This window comes from Podarcis muralis, chromosome 16 (genome assembly GCF_964188315.1).
Source record: "Podarcis muralis chromosome 16, rPodMur119.hap1.1, whole genome shotgun sequence".
Classification (NCBI taxonomy): domain Eukaryota; kingdom Metazoa; phylum Chordata; class Lepidosauria; order Squamata; family Lacertidae; genus Podarcis; species Podarcis muralis.
In genome coordinates this window covers 28,916,152-28,932,233 of record NC_135670.1, presented here as the reverse complement: position 1 = coordinate 28,932,233, position 16,082 = coordinate 28,916,152, and the positions used below count along the sequence as shown (strand labels likewise).

The 16,082-nt window shown below is 44.0% G+C and overlaps 1 protein-coding gene across 1 annotated transcript; it reads right to left on the bottom strand.

Annotated features, from left to right (window-relative positions):
* Nucleotides 1-4,079: 4,079 nt before the first annotated feature.
* Nucleotides 4,080-10,078, bottom strand: SDF2L1 (stromal cell derived factor 2 like 1). Its single transcript, XM_028709209.2, has 3 exons — nucleotides 9,768-10,078; nucleotides 6,332-6,528; nucleotides 4,080-4,668 (listed from the first exon to the last, which is right to left on the bottom strand). Exons 1-3 carry the CDS (start codon nucleotides 9,973-9,975, stop codon nucleotides 4,390-4,392), a joined length of 684 nt encoding a protein of 227 aa, XP_028565042.2. The 5' UTR covers nucleotides 9,976-10,078; the 3' UTR covers nucleotides 4,080-4,389.
* Between the last annotated feature and the right edge of the window lie 6,004 nt (nucleotides 10,079-16,082).

Sequence of the window (16,082 nt, the reverse complement as noted above, 5' to 3'; positions counted from 1 at the left end):
ACATCTACAATAAAGGAATAAAAAAATAACATCTACAATAAAGGAATACACACTCTGTGTGTTTCCTAAGACATGGCTGGCCACTAAAGCATTGCAATTAAAGAATTTAAAGTGGATCGGTGACCTTTTCCTTCAACATTATAGGAATGCCTTCATATGCCAGCTTCATCATTACCTTCATTTGGTGCAGGTATTTTATTTTCAGTATAAATACAACTCTCTTTTTGCACCTACACACACACACACCACTTTTAATTGTTCTCCGAGATGTGGAGGGAAGGAAAAAGGAAAACCGAGACATTCCAGCATCACATCAGAAACCGAGGTGGCTTCTGTAATTCCGGGACTGTCCCAGGAAAATCAGGACACTTGAGGGTTATGTAATAAAAATACTGGGGTGGGGGGTGGGGGACACATGACGCTCATACCTCACGGTATTGGAGAGGGTGAATGGTAAGAACTAGACAAGACTTTTATAAGAGCATCAATCGGGAAACCTTGGAAGCCTTTACACCTGACAGCATTTGCTGGCTAATTCTGCAGCTGCTAGCAAGGAACCCGACCAAAAATCTTCAGCAAGCGTGCCAGCCCAGTAAACCAGACACCAAGCAAGACGCTGCTGCCGCTGTAAAGAGCTCTGCAGTCCAGCTGTTAAACGTGCTCCCGCCTGCGGCTGCAGCTGTTGATTTCATTGCTGAAGGACAGGAGCAGTTTCCGCTGAGGTAACACAGCCAGCAATGAGGCCAAGCCAGCAGCATCATTGCAGGCAAGGGAACATTATATAGATATATTTTTCCAAAACTCATTTTGAATAGATGACTGGAGTAGGAGAAACTTCTTCCCCATCCCTAATGCTGACTAACTGTTCAGTTGCTTCTGCATATGCAGTCCCAGCTGCTTTTCATGTATTTTCAGTTGGATCAGGGTGAAATGGATATCCAACTAGTTGCAGGCAACTGGCAATGTATAACAACCACTGGCCCTAGCTGGAAATAAGGTCCCCCCCCCCCTCTCACACACACACACTTCTCCCTCATGTTAGATTGAGATGATTATTTTTAAATGTGATTATTACTGATTAGAGTGTTCATTAAAACAATGGTGTGTATTAAGAGATCAATCAGTTGGTATTTTTTGGAGTGCCTTTGTAAACCAATATCTACTTCCTCTAGCAACAAAGCCTTTGGCAATTTCTACAAGATCAGAAAGGCAAATGCAGGGAATCCTGGCAGAAAAAGGAGTTAACTGAAGTATCAATATGCAGAACGTATTATATACTACCATTGCAGAACCACTTAGAGGCAGTGATGCAAGTCCATTCATATCAAGGTAGAAGGGCAGTACAGTCTTCTTTCAAGGAAGCAACTGAAACAGGTATACAGATAAATTATTGGGAATTCATATAGAGGACAACAGCCTTTTGCCCAGTGTCATTGGAGAATTCTACGAAACCAAAAAATTCAATGCAATTTTGAAAGGTTCAGTCTACCATCTTGATTCAAAACAGCCTCCGGAGATGAAAACTGCTCCTCTATCACAAGAACCATCAGGTCAAATTCAGTTATAATACCCTAAGACGAGTCCAAATTGCAAAGCAAACAAGACCTTCCAAATCTATAGTAGATGAAGCAAAGCAACACATTTCAGTACAATGTGGTTTAAAATTGTAGCAATTGGTATCTGGTGTGGCTGTCAATTGATTAAAGACGTTTTCATCAATTGACCAGCACTTTACTTTTAAGTCATCAATGAATGGCTTAAAATTTATATAAATCCGTATTACGGCCATAACTTCAATTCCAAGTGACTTGATTCAGCATACTGGCTACTGACCTGGAAGTTATGAGTCCATGAAACACTCCGATGCAGCTAATGTTGTCTGGAGAGCCAGGAAGCAGCAGAGTGAAAGGCTGTGCCTCAAATGACCCCCTTAGTCCAGTTGGATCCTTCTTAAGTGGGAACACAGAGAACAGTTCATATCCATCTCAGAATAATAAAAAAGCAAAATGATTACAACAGGCTATTACAAGAGAAATTTCTTTATAGGTTCATGAAGGGGCAACAGAAACTCAGAAAATCCCTAGCTGTTGCTGGCCATACTACAGCACATTGAAATGGGATAAATGATGTCACTAATAAAACAGAGTGAAATCCCCTGGTGCTGTATGCAATTAGTGTTGTATTAAGAAGTCTGTGTTAAGGTAGAAAAATAAACTATAGGGAGAGTATGTATCTTTGGACGGAAAACTAGACCTAGCCTTAAGATAATCCCATCCTCTGCTAAGGAAAAAGGCTGATTTTAGCAATGCCCACTGCTAATCCTACAGTAAAGTACTTTATACCAGGTTTAATTATCCACCAAGCCTAGTATTGTCTACTCTGACTGGCAGTGGCTCTGTGGGATCCCACAGGGAGGTCTTTCCCATTATCTGCTACCTGATCTTCTTTAACTGGTGATGCTAGGGATATGAACCTGGGATCTTCTATATACAAAGCCAACACTGTAACAGCAATCTACGGTCCCCCTCCCTGTGGAGTCTAGTGATGGTGATTGTGATCTCTACCTGTTGGTGAGACTTACCTTTCTGTTGTCTCTTGGTGCCCATCGTTGGACCTTCCCCTTTGACAGATCAGTTACCCCAGTGGTCCTTTACTGAAGGTCAACCAGCTCAGAAATCAGACCTTCCAGTTGAAAGCCCTCCTGGGGTATGGGCCCATTGGCCTAGCTAGTTGAAGCATATGGGGGGGGGGGGCTAGAAAACACTCCCACATGGCAGGCTTGTATAACTTGCTTGATGGTGCCTACTAGCAAGGCAATCCTGGAAGTAAAAATGCTTCTGTTTCTTTCAGTGACATGCATGGTAGTGAAAAGGGAATTGAGGGACTTTTCAGAAATTTTTGGGATGGTGCTGGACAAAAAAGAAAAAATGTTGGCAATGCCAAGAACATTTCATCAACCTTGCTCTCTACCAAGAGTTAGGGAAAATCCAGGGCAAGGAAAACACTGCCTTCTGACATAGGAACACAGAGTTCCCATTTGGACTTTTTCACATTGCATAATAAACCTAGAGTTCCACGCCATCAGCACTCCCAGCCTCACAAGTGGTCAAAAGCTGCTTCTATTTTACTTAGTAACTTCTGATGGAACACATATGCACTGCACTCTATAAGTGTGGTCATCCACTGCCCTTCAGAAAGTGAGGCACTGGCTCTCAATAAGGCCTCCAGCCTCTGGCCACCCTATCCAAAAGGAATGCTCATCTCAGAATCCATCCAGGCTCATGCAGGTGCTGTCCATCACAGCTTCTGTTGTCCTTGTCAAGAGCACAACCTAAGAACATCAATTCTACCCAGTGATACTTGTGCCTCCTGGGGAAAAAATGGGTATGAGTGCAGTGCAGCCACATGACTCAGCTCACATATAAATGGGGGCAATGTTGGGGTAGCAGAGTAACCTAATGACCCACCCCTAGTCAGAATAAAGACTAGTTGTGCAAGGACCTGCCTTTTCAATATATATAAATATCAATCACTTTGTGTAATAGGTTGCAACTGCGACTTTGTGAAGGAGAAGTCACTGGGTTCCAGATTGTGTATGTGCTCATAAAGTATATTTGGCTTTCCTTTAGCTAGGCTCCTGTTTAATGTTAAGTATACAAAATGGAGAGGGGAAAGGTACTAGGTATTAAATGAAACTGACCCAAACTGTACAAAGAAGTGTATTTAGTCAACAGTATGAAACCATCTTAGGATGGTCTCCCACATAGCAAATTTCCCCTTCCCTTCACTAGTGAAATGTAACTACTTTTAAAAAATTCCTTTACTCCAAAATACTCATCTACATATTTCCCAAAAGATACAAATGAACGCTAGCAGCAAATGATGCATAATGGGAGCTAAAAAGAATAGAACTGAACTACAGATATTTGGCAGGATTATAAAGTATTTTATCTACAAAACTTTTTATCTCTTCCTAGACTTACATTATAGCACACATACACCCCCCACACCTTCTGGTTATTGCTAAAAGCAAGGTTTCCATACATATATTTTTAATGAGTTTACGTAAAACTTGAGAATTACAAAAATTTAAGTTTTATTGCACTTTGGATTAGATTGTTTACACAGCAAGTGACTATTTTCTTAGTTAAGGGAAAGAAGGAATGAGATAAGAAAAAGGAAATGACTTTTGAAAATAGATTGGGGCCCAAACAGCAAATCTAGCTTCTTTTCAGTCTGAATTCACCAAAATTGCAGTTACTCATGAAAACATTGACCTGCAAATATATTCCAGTGTCTTAACAATATTGGAAAATGAGGGTGGTGTTTAAAGAAAGGAACCAGCTCATATACTTTGGTGGACTCTAACATAAAATGTCGACCACACATTCAGAGCTCATCGTGCTTTGTAGAGTCCAAGCTGGGCTTAATGAAAACACCTTCCATAGCCTTCCAGTAGTTGTGATGATTAGGAGAATGTATGCCATGGACTTCCCGCTGTCCCCTGATTGGATGGCCATACTGTTCGCCTGTTACTGTAAGGAACACATCCGTTCCTATGTGCTTGAAACGTACTGCGTCGTCTCGCTCCCAGTATGTCCCACTGCATTGCACTGTCCACACATCTAAGTCATCTCCTTCTCCATCATCACCAAAGGCGCTAACTTCCTATAAGAACAAAAAGGGTGGGGGTAGATATTGTTTGTGTGTGTGTGTTGTGTGTGTGACATCACACAAGCAGAATGACAACAGTATATGGAAATGATAAAATGATCCGGTACCCACTTCAAAATAATAATGCAACGTATTGTATTCTACTCAAGGTTGACCCACTAAAATTCATGGGATTAAATTGGTCATTTTTATTAATTTCCACGGGTCTGCTCTGAGTAGGATTAGAATTGGCTTCAAACAAATATAAGAGTATAGGGGACACTTGACCCTCCAGGTCAGGCATAAGCAAACTTGGCCGTCCATGTTTTGGAACTACAACTCCCATCATCCCTAGCTAACAGGACCAGTGGTCAGCGATGATGGGAGTTGTAGTCCCAAAACATATGGTGGGTCGAGTTTGCCTATGCCTGCTCCAGATATTGCTGAACTACAACTCCCATCATCCCTGGTCACTGACCATGCTTGCTGGGGTTGATTGGAGTTGTAGTTCAGCAACATCTGGAGGGCTAAAGCTTCCTGACACCTGAAATGTACTCTGTTTTTTAGAATCTAAATGCCAAAACCAAGTGTTACTGAAACAGTCAGAAATTGGAAGTGGGAAATGAAGTACATTATCAGTGAGTTGCTTATGATCAAATAAGAACAAAACAACTATGAAGGATAGAAGTGCAAAGCCCACAGTTAACATCTTGCATTTGACTTGGACCTGGTAGGTATCTTTAACCCAGCCACAATCCTTCAGTATCTACTGTAACACAGAGATAATAATACTGGGTAAGGGGTATTAGTATTTGCCCTGCCTTTTGATATTTAAGGTATTTGTTTTGTAGGACCCACTATAATCTATAGTATTCTGTTTCTTTCTTGAACTATTTTACTGGTTCTAATTCCTCTATAAACTATTTTACTTGTTTTGGTTTTAACCAGCTGCAAAACATTATAGTAAAGGTCAGATAAGAGATCTTAACTTATTTGAAGCATTTTGAACATTTTAAATTACTATATGAATACTAAATGACATTTCATTAAACACATCACAGATTCTAGAGTCATGGGAGATTTTTTTGTACAGTGCTGCAGAGAAGCCACTCAGATTTTCTCTCTGCTCTATGTATTCATGTTCCACAGCAAGTAAATAGCAACTACAATGGAAGAACTACAGACTACAGACTGGGACAAGGTTATCTTCTGTTATACATCTAAGAACTAACCTTTAACATATACCAGTGTGAAATAGGGGCATGTTACGAATAGTCCACCACTATGAATACAACCTAAGCCACAGCAACAACCACTTTCTGCATACTTAAGAAGTGTTATCTGGGCCACCCCTCTGCAAATCACATTCTCTTCTGCATCAAGAGAGAAATTAAGTAGAGGAGGATATAACACATAGCAAGAGACCTAAGCAATTCTGCATTGGGACTTATTTCTGAGTAAACTTGCATAGAATTGAACGGCATATCTTTATAATAAAATTGTATACTACATATGGAAAAGCACAACTGATATTTTAAACTGTTCCTAAATATATAGATATTTCATGCCTTCATAACTTTCCAATTCAATTTAAGAGTAAACTCCATTTTGATTTGCTTATATTTTTTGAGACACTTAAAATAAGTAAACAAGTATGAAGGACAAGCTCTGGTTTTACCTGATTATTGGAGAGTGGTGATGGGAAGTGGTGGGTGTGCAAGTTTTTCCCTGTATTGACATGGGTAAGGCGTACTGTTTGCCCACACTTTACAGGCATTCCTCGCTGGCAGGACCCATCAGTTTTGCCTCTGATCCGCCAATAGCTGTTAGCATCATCAGAAACTTCAACTCCAGTTACTGACTGTTGACCACTTCCTATAAACAAAACAATTGCTATATAGTCATTGTGTGCAGATACAGAGGCAGGTAATAAGACTTTGTCATAAAACTGGGCCAAGTGAGGTTGCTCCACCTGCTTGTTCTTTCTTTCCTGAGAACACTGCTCTCTTCAAAAAACAAACAAAAAAGCAGAACATCCCCCCTCTTTTACAGAGAGGCCCCTTCTCTTTTTGCTTCAGCATGCCTTTGGTTTGCAAGGTTCCTTCCCCCCTGCCATTATTAAGTTTTATTTGGATTTTAACTTACTATTTTGAATTTGGCTTTTATATGCTGCAATTTATTTCTTTTTATGATTGTTGTGTATGCTTCAGTTATGTTTTTGTGCAGCTTGTGTCCTCAGACAGAAAAGCAGGATAAAAATAATAAATTTAATTAATGTTTCTAAACTTTCTATGTCCAATGGGAGCAATTAACCATGACAGCTAAATTCCATTTCCATGTACAGATATTTTATTATTTACTTTGTATGTACTGGAACTAGCTGCCTTGAGGCTTTGGTAATAATACAGGATGTAAATTTAGAAAAGAATACAGAAACGTCTATACCAGGGTGCTGGATACAAACATGCATGTGTACACAAACAAAGGACCTACTAATGCTGGTGAGTTCCCCCTAGCAACATCTGTATGGCTACTGTTGAAAACAGAAAGCTGAACAAGATACATCTCCTCACCTGATCCAGGGGGACTCTTCATATCATATGTCCTTGAGATAGATAGATAGATAGATAGATAGATAGATAGATAGATAGATAGATATCTCCTGTAGGCAGGTCAGTAACTAGCTATTAGCCATAATAGGCAAAAATTGAAGCTCCCTGTTCAGAAGCAGTTTCTCAGTGAAGATATCCATTACTTTATTGCCCCGCATGTTGCTAAGCTTCATGCAAAGGTATCTGGCTGGGAGCAGCGTAGGAAACAGGATGTCAGATTATTAAGACCTTTAGGCATCCTGTTCTGTTTTGCCTAAGACACCTATTTTGAACACAATAGGACCCACTTTCCCATTCTCATCTCTATCCACTACCTCACCTCGTCCCTTCTTCCCATACCTTGTTCCCTCTGTAATGAACATTCCCTCATTCACCATGTCCCTATATCTTACTACAGGGGTAGCCAACATGGTGCCCTCCAGGTGCTGCTGGACTACAACTGTGACCCTGGCTGGGGCTGATGGGAGTTGTAGTCCAGCAGCAACTGGAGGGCACCACACTAGCTACCCCTGTATCGTGGTAACCAAATCAAAGTGTGCATTATTGAAATGGCCACATTTTCTCCCCACACCTCCATTTCTCCTTTCCCTAACTTGTTTCCCTGTGTCTGTTGTACACTTCAGACACCCTTGGGACAGGGCATACCTGCCATACCTGTTCTTTCGTAAAACACCATGGCCACGTTCACTTCCTCCTCCTCCTCCTCCCTCTTGATCCCTTTTTCCTTTTGGGGTTCTGCCTTTTGCCACTGAGAAGTCTGTGGGCACTGCCTGTTTTATCACCAACACCTCCTAAACCACTCTGGGAGCCTTTTCAGGGCCTGTCGCACCCGGGTATGTTTTTTCCTCCTCCCTCCTGATGCCTTTTTCTCTTATGGTTTACTCATTTTCTGACTGTAAAAGCCTGAGGGGAGAGGGCTGTTTTATCACGGGCATCTCCCAAGTTGCTCTGGGACATGACCATGATTTATGTTGGGGGGTGCAGAACACCCACCTGTCATTAATTATCCTCTGCCAAGAAGATTCAGAATGAAATGTCAGCTGCTTTAAACTGCTTTCTTTTGACCCCAAGGGCTCAGAAAAACCCATAAAAATCTTTCTACAATTTCTACTTTTAGTCAAAATTGCATTTCTACTAAAAATTGGTATTTTTAATTACTTACTTGATGCGGGGGGGGGGGGGGTGCACCTCCTACGCCCATGCTCTGGGAACCTGTTTAGGCTGATGAGGAGGACTAAACATTATCAACATCAATACTCAGGAGTGCCAGCTTGGCTGTGGGTGCCCTGGGCTATGGGCGCCATGCAGCGTGCATGGCCCTGGCACTCAAATTTGTGGCTGCCCAGCCCCTTCATGGGGAATTTTGTGGGCGCTCAGCAGGACTGGATTTAGGTTTGATGAGACCCTAAGCTATTGAAGGTAATGGGACCCTTTATATGTCCAGCTGTCCTTTGTCAACAACAAATTGTCGCTGTTTTTTGTGTTGAATATATGCTATATGGTAATTATGGACCTAATAGATATCTAAAGCCATTTGCACATAACAAAATATGCAGAATGTAGGCACCTTATATATAGAAATGAGCAAACCAGTGATATTTTAGGGAGCAGGCTAGCAGGCGGGGCCCATTACTTACACCATAGGAGCCTACACAACACAAAACACTATTGCTGTATGTAGGTTTTTAAATATTTTTTTATCCTATATTTTGGAAATGTACATCCAGTTTTTCTTTTCCTTTTAATTTTTTTGGGGCCCCCGAAGAGAACGGGGCCCTAAGCTATAGCTTGTTTAGCTTATACGTAAATCTGGCACTGGTGCTCAGGCCCCCCAGCACCAATGCCACTACAGTGGTACCTCGGGTTACAGACGCTTCAGGTTACAGACTCCGCTAACCCAGAAATAGCACCTCGGGTTAAGAATTTTGCTTCAGGATGAGAACAGAAATAGCGTGGTGGCAACGGGAGGCCCCATTAGCTAAAGTGGTACCTCAGGTTAAGAACGGACCGCTGGAACGAATTAAGTCTTTAACCCGAGGTACAGTGGTACCTTAGGTTAAGTACTTAATTTGTTCTGGAGATCCGTTCTTAACCTGAAACTGTTCTTAACCTGAAGCACCACTTTAGCTAATGGGGCCTCCTGCTGCCGCTGTGCGATTTCTGTTCTCATCCTGAAGCAAAGTTCTTAACCCGAGGTATTATTTCTGGGTTAGTGGAGTCTGTAACCTGAAGCGTATGTAACCCGAGATACCACTGTACATCCTTCCAATGGCATCCTTCCTCTGAAGGCCACTAGCTGGGAAAACGATGCCGGGCTCTGACGGGCCCTTGGGTGTCTAACCCGCCCCACAGCCTCCCCCTGGGGCCGAGAGGGGTTTCATTTCCTCCCGGCAGCCGCGCGGCTCTTTCCTCTTTCCCCGGCTCTGCACAGATTCCGGCCGCCGCCCTCCCTTCCTCTGCCTCGGCTCGCCTCCCGCCCCGCGCGTCTTGTCGTCTCCTCACCGGATCCGTACTTGACCTCGTGCGAGTGCAGCCGCACGTTGTGCCGGGTGTTGAGCAGCTTCAGCACCGAGCCGCAAGTGACAGCGCCCTCCTCGGCTCCCGTCGCCAGGCCCGAGCCGCACACGAGGAGGAGCAGAGAGAGCGGCGACAACGGCCAGGAGCGGGAAGCCAGGGGCGGGAAACCGCCGCGGCCACCCGGTCGCCGCATCCCGCCGAGTCCCTCAGCACCGCGACGGCGGCTGAGGTAAACGGCGAACTGTCGCCTCAGGAACCGTTTCCGCCACCGGCGACCGGCGCGGACCAATCAGCGGCTGCCAACGCCGCCCACGCGCTCCCCCGTCCTGCCGCCGGCTCGCGAAGGCGACGAAGGAGATGCTCATTGGCGCGCGGCGGCGGAGCGGCCAATCGGGTGTTGCGGCGTGGCGGAGGAACGCGCCTCCCCCTCCTCGCCTTTTCCCCCAACTCCACCCCTCCTTCCCAAGAAAGGGGCGGGACCGAAGTGAAATTCGAAAGGCGAGATGCTGAGGAGGCCAACTCAGGGGCTGACTCCGCTGAGACACGGGTTCGAGCCCCGTCCTCTCCCCAAACAATTCAGCCCCCAAACTGCAGGTCGAGGAGTCATTTCCCGCTTCTTCTGAGAGAAAGCGCTTTGCCCGTTTCAGATTTTATGTCCTTTCCTTCAGAAAAGTGTTCCGCTGGGAGGAAAGACGCTTTACATTATAAACTTAGGCATTTTTGAAAAATTGGCCAGCCTACATGCAATTATTTAACTGCCTTGTCAGGGTTATATTTTTCAAAAAATAAAATAAAATATTACTGTGGAGCAGTAATCGTCAATCTTTTAAGAGCTGGGACCTCCAAACATTGCCTTTGGGGACCCATATGTTACATATTATTAGCTATATATTTGTATGGTGGCATTATTATCATTGATGTATTTAATCGCCTTCTAAACCACCACCTCAAGGCGATTTACATATAAATAGCAACAGTTAAACACACGCAAACAACAAATATATTTAAAGCAGGACTTAAAACCCTAACAAGTGGGTCCATGTGGCGAAGACCCTGTTATAAGAATTCTAAGGTCTCAAATATAGAATAAATATTCATAAATGTACAAGGCAAGCACATACACATAAGTATATAAACCATGTGTCTGAAATAGTACGGGAGAGCAAGCCATTTTGACTCTCCCAAATTGACCTCAAATATTTCTCTGCAAGGAGGAAGGAAATGGGAAAAGCTTTCCAATTGTCTTTGGACTGTAGGGGCCTCTGCACCTCCCTACAAATACAGTCTGGCAAGTATCTGTTAAGCTGAGCACACTATCAATATCTGTAAGAGATTCAGGAACTAAATCTACCCAGAAAATGCAATTAAGTAAGGCATTATCAGGTATCCAGGCAGACAGGAGAGAAGCAACACTCTCAAATTTCTGCTGGAGATCACCTCCTTCTGTGATGTAGGTATGATGTTTTGGGGGGTGGTCTTGGGTTACAGGGTGCGCAATTTCCAAAGTCTTTATAGGGGCTCACGCTCTATTGTTCGGGGTCTCTCTTAACTCCTTGCTAGGAGGGGAGGGCACTCTGTTGCAAGAGAAAAATAAAGATATTCCTTGCTTTCTATGCAACTTGCCTCCATCTATTCATCTCTCACCGATCATGGACTTAGGGGACTGAGTCCTTTGGGGAGTTGGGCAGCAAAAGCCAGACCCTCTATTTTTTCTATAACAACTCATTTATCCATCCTGGGAAAGCCTGTCAGAACAAAAGCATCTCCAGCTCCTTCCAGAAAGTGCAGACAATGCACACGTGCTTTATCTCGACAGCAATACTGTTCCATGGGGGAATAAAATATTATTCTTTCTTAAATTTGTATACCGTCCTATACCCGTGGGTCTCAGGGCAGTTCCCACCATAAAATCACAATATAAAAAACAAAATATATAATAAAAATAAAAATACATAATAAAATCACAATATAAAAAACAAAATACATAATAAAAATAAATACAAAAATAAAAATAAGAACAAGAACAACCCAATACAGTGGTACCTCGGGTTAAGTACTTAATTCGTTCCGGAGGTCGGTACTTAAGCTGAAACTGTTCTTAACCTGAAGCACCACTTTAGCTAATGGGGCCTCCTGCTGCTGCTGTGCCGCTGGAGCATGATTTCTGTTCTCATCCTGAAGCAAAGTTCTTAACCTGAAGCACTATTTCTGGGTTAGCGGAGTCTGTAACCTGAAGTGTATGTAACCTGAAGCGTATGTAACCCGAGGTACCACTGTAATCCCCTCCTCCCCAACACATTTTAAAAGGGTGTTGGATGTCCATCAGCCAAAGGCCTGGTTGAAGAGGAACGTTTTTTCCTGGCGCCTAAAGGTATACAATGAAGGCGCCAGGGGAGCCTCCCTGGGGGGAGCATTCCACAGATAGGGAGCCACTACAGAAAAGGCCCGTTATCGTGTTGCCACCCTCTGGACTTCTTGTGGAGGAGGCTCACAAGGGAGGGCATCAGAGGATGGTCTCAGGGTCTGGGTAGGTTCATATGGAGACTGGTGGTCCTTGAGGTATGGTGGTCATATGCCGTTTAAGGCTTTATATAAGTCAAAACCAGCCCTTTGAAAAGGGGCAGGCACATTAAAAGCTACTTTTTATAGGTCCCAGCCGAGCACCTGAAGACTAAAATTAGTTCAGGGACACATACCAACCAGGCAAACACACGTGAGGAGACTGTGGCCAGTTAAGCCCTTTGGTCCCCAGGCCTGAGGTCCAGCCAACCCTTGCAGTATTATTATTATTATTATTATTATTATTATTATTATTATCATCATTATTATTATGACCAGTGGCGTAGCGTGGGTTGTCAGCACCCGGGGCAAGGCAAGTAATTTGCACCCCCTAACCCGTGGATTTGCGCTCCCTAACCTGTGGATTTGCCCTAACCCCAGATGTTGCGCCCGGTGCGGGCAGCCCCCCCTGCACCCCCCACGCTACGCCACTAATTATGACATCTGAAGGCAGCCCTGTTTAGGGAAGTTTTTAATATTTAATGCTGTACTGTTTTTAACACTTGATTGGGAGCCGCCCAGAGTGGCTGGGGAAACTCAGCCAGATGGGCGGGGTATAAATAATAAATTATTATTATTAAATTATTCTCACCCTAAGTTCCCAGTGTGGGTTACACCATTAAAGCACAATGTCAAAAACAGCTTTTAAAAAGCTTACATCACAGAAATAAGTGGTTGTCAAAATATATACGAAAGCTAAGGGAAAGTGGTGCTTCTTCAGCGTCCGCAGATAACTGTACAATACAGCTCTGTGGGGAAGGCGTTTGACAGCTTAGGGGCTGCCACAGAGAAGGCCCTCTCCTAGCCCCCAGCCCCAAACTGAGAGTGAAGGAGCCACCTCTCAAGTGAGGGATTACTCCTTTCCGAGTATTCTGGCGCATTGAAATTAATTTGTCGGAGCATGTCTTTTCTCCCGGGGACGACACACTTTTCCGAAGAAGAATTACGTACTTAAATCGGTGGTTGGGATGCTAGGAGGGAGCGTCAGTTTGCGCACCCTTTTTGCACTAACCGTGTAGATTTCCTTACTGCCTGGAAAGACCAAGCAAAAAACCGAATTGGGGGGGGGGGGAGGGAAGCGAGGAGAGGAAGAAAGAAAGGAAGCAATCTGCTGCAGCCTGACACTTCGCATAATGCATTTGTATTTCATGAGAAACGGCAGCTCCTTCCTGTTAAGGCCGACAATGGCTCATGCTGTTTTTCTGAAACAGGGCAAAACAGATGTCTCGGGATGCCAGCTTAGCCATAGAAAATCAATCCTATGGGGCTTTAGCTGGCACCTGTTTATCTTTCTGGGAGGTCACCAACCCCCCAAGGCTTTTAGTACAGTTTGTGTTGTGCTCCTTCACAATGCATTTCAGCCGTATTTTTTAAAACAACAACAACACGCACACACACGCAAAGCTAAAACGACAAGTTGTAATTGCCTTTAGAATAGCTGCTGTCAAAGAACTTGGTTGGCGTTGAAATATTATCCGGCCTGTCTTTTCTTTACTGCCCTGATAATTCATCGCCACTTTCCCACAGTGGCGGGTGTACTGGGACTGAGATGGAGAGCTCCATTCCAGACTACGCTGCTGGATGGGAGAAGGAGCAGAGACGCATAGCTGGCTTGAAGGAAGCTTTTTATTATTATTTCCTTTTTCTTTTTCTTGCGAACTTGAAGCAAAAGATGGTTTCGTGGAACCACAGCAGGCCAGAGCTTAGTGATAAATAAAGACATTCAGATAACAGCTCAAAGATCAAACATTGCATCCCTTGCTGCCGGGTTCCTTTCTGCTGCTACAATTTTGACTTTTGCAAAAAGTCAACTAATCTCCAGTGCAGTGACAGAGATGCCAAATATGCCCCTCTCCCCAGTCCTCTCTGTGTGGGACCACAGCTCCCATCATCCCTGACCACTGGATGAGACAACTGGTGATGATGGGAGTTGTAGTCCAGCAAAATCTGTGGGCCCAAAGATAAAGAACATGTGACTGGGCGGTGGCTCTCGAGTACTGGTCTTTCACATCTCTTGGTCAACCTAAGCCAGGGGTCAGCAAAAATTTTCAGCAGGGGGCCGGTCCACTGTCCCTCAGACCTTGTGGGGGGGGGGCGGACTATATTTTGAAAAAAAATAATGAATGAATTCCTATGCCCCACAAATAACCCAGAGATGCATTTTAAATAAAATAACACATTCTACTCATGTAAAAACACGCTGATTCCCGGACCATCCATGGGCCGGATTTAGAAGGCGATTGGGCCGGATCCAGCCCCCAGGCCTTATTTTGCCTACCCATGACCTAAGCCTTCGTATCCGAGAAGTCAAGCATTGAACCCGGGGCCCTCTGTATCAGCTATACATTTTGGAAAATTCTGTCACCGTACACTTGGACAGCTCTTAGGATGTGGTAACCAAATTTTGATTGATTGTTCCTGAGATCAAGGAGTGGGTTTCTGTCTATGTTTGGATACAGTTGGATACCATTTTGAATCAAGATACTGGACTTAAGCTTTCACAACTGCACCACTCTTTTGGTTTATTAGAATTCCCAAGCAATAGCAAGTACGGAACTGCTAGTTCATCATAAGCAGGCATAGGCAAACCCGGCCCTCCAGATGTTTTGGGACTACAACTCCCACCATCCCTGACCACTGGTCCTGTTAGTTAGGGATGATGGGAGTTGTAGTCCCAAAACATCTGGAGGGCCGAGTTTGCCTATGCCTGATTATAAGGGAGAAAGTAAATGGGTGTGCTTAGGGACACCCATGAAATGGGACTAAATCTGTCCCCTAGCGAGGTATTGTGCTATCTCAGCCATGTCCTAAATGGCAACTTTATCCCATAAAACATAGCGAAGCAATTGAAAACCAAGCCAGCTTTATCTTCAAAGGTCTGGTTTGGTTTTGCATTTGGTGATTCTAGAGCAGAGAAGCCAGTGTGGTCCCCTCTAGATGTTGTTGGACTACAAATCCCATCAGCCCCAACCAGCATGATGAATGGTTAGGAATTATGGGAGTTATAGCCCAACAACATATGGAAGAAACCCATGCTGAGTACCAACTTGAGTCTATTTTTTTTCAGCAAGGCCTCACTGAGCTGGATTCAACCTTAGGCACATAAATTACGGACATCTATGGAATTTCTACCTAAAGCAATATAAAATATTTGGCAACTGTTGATCTTCAGTGGTGGACTGGCAGAGAGCAGAAAGCACAGAAAGCAGGCAGACCAGCAGCAGGTGGAGCACGGACAACTCATTCTAGTTTTACCCCCATCTTCTTCCCTACCAAGTTCTACAAGGTCAAAACTGAGACTGAGGAGGAGGCTCATAGTCAGTGGACTACTTGTAAGTAAGAAGGCAGGCAGCTAGGGGTTGGATGAGGGCAGAGGTTAATGGGGCAGTGTCCCAGTTGCCTTACTGGGTCAACCTCCCTTGCTTTAGGTTTTGAACTGTTCTGAAATGTCATGCACCACAATGGAAGCTAAAAGAGGTTGTAAAATAACAATCTGCAAATACCGTATTTTTTGCTGGATAAGACTCCCTTCTTCCCTCCTAAAAAGTAAGGGGAACTGTGTGTGCGTCTTATGGAGCGAATGCAGGCTGTGCAGCTATCACAGAAGCCAGAACAGCAAGAGGGGTTGCTGCTTTCACTGCGCAGCAATCCCTCTTGCTGTTCTGGCTTCTGAGATTCAGAATATTTTTTTTCTTGTTTTCCTCCTCCAAAAACTAGGTGTGTCTTGTGGTCTGCTGCATC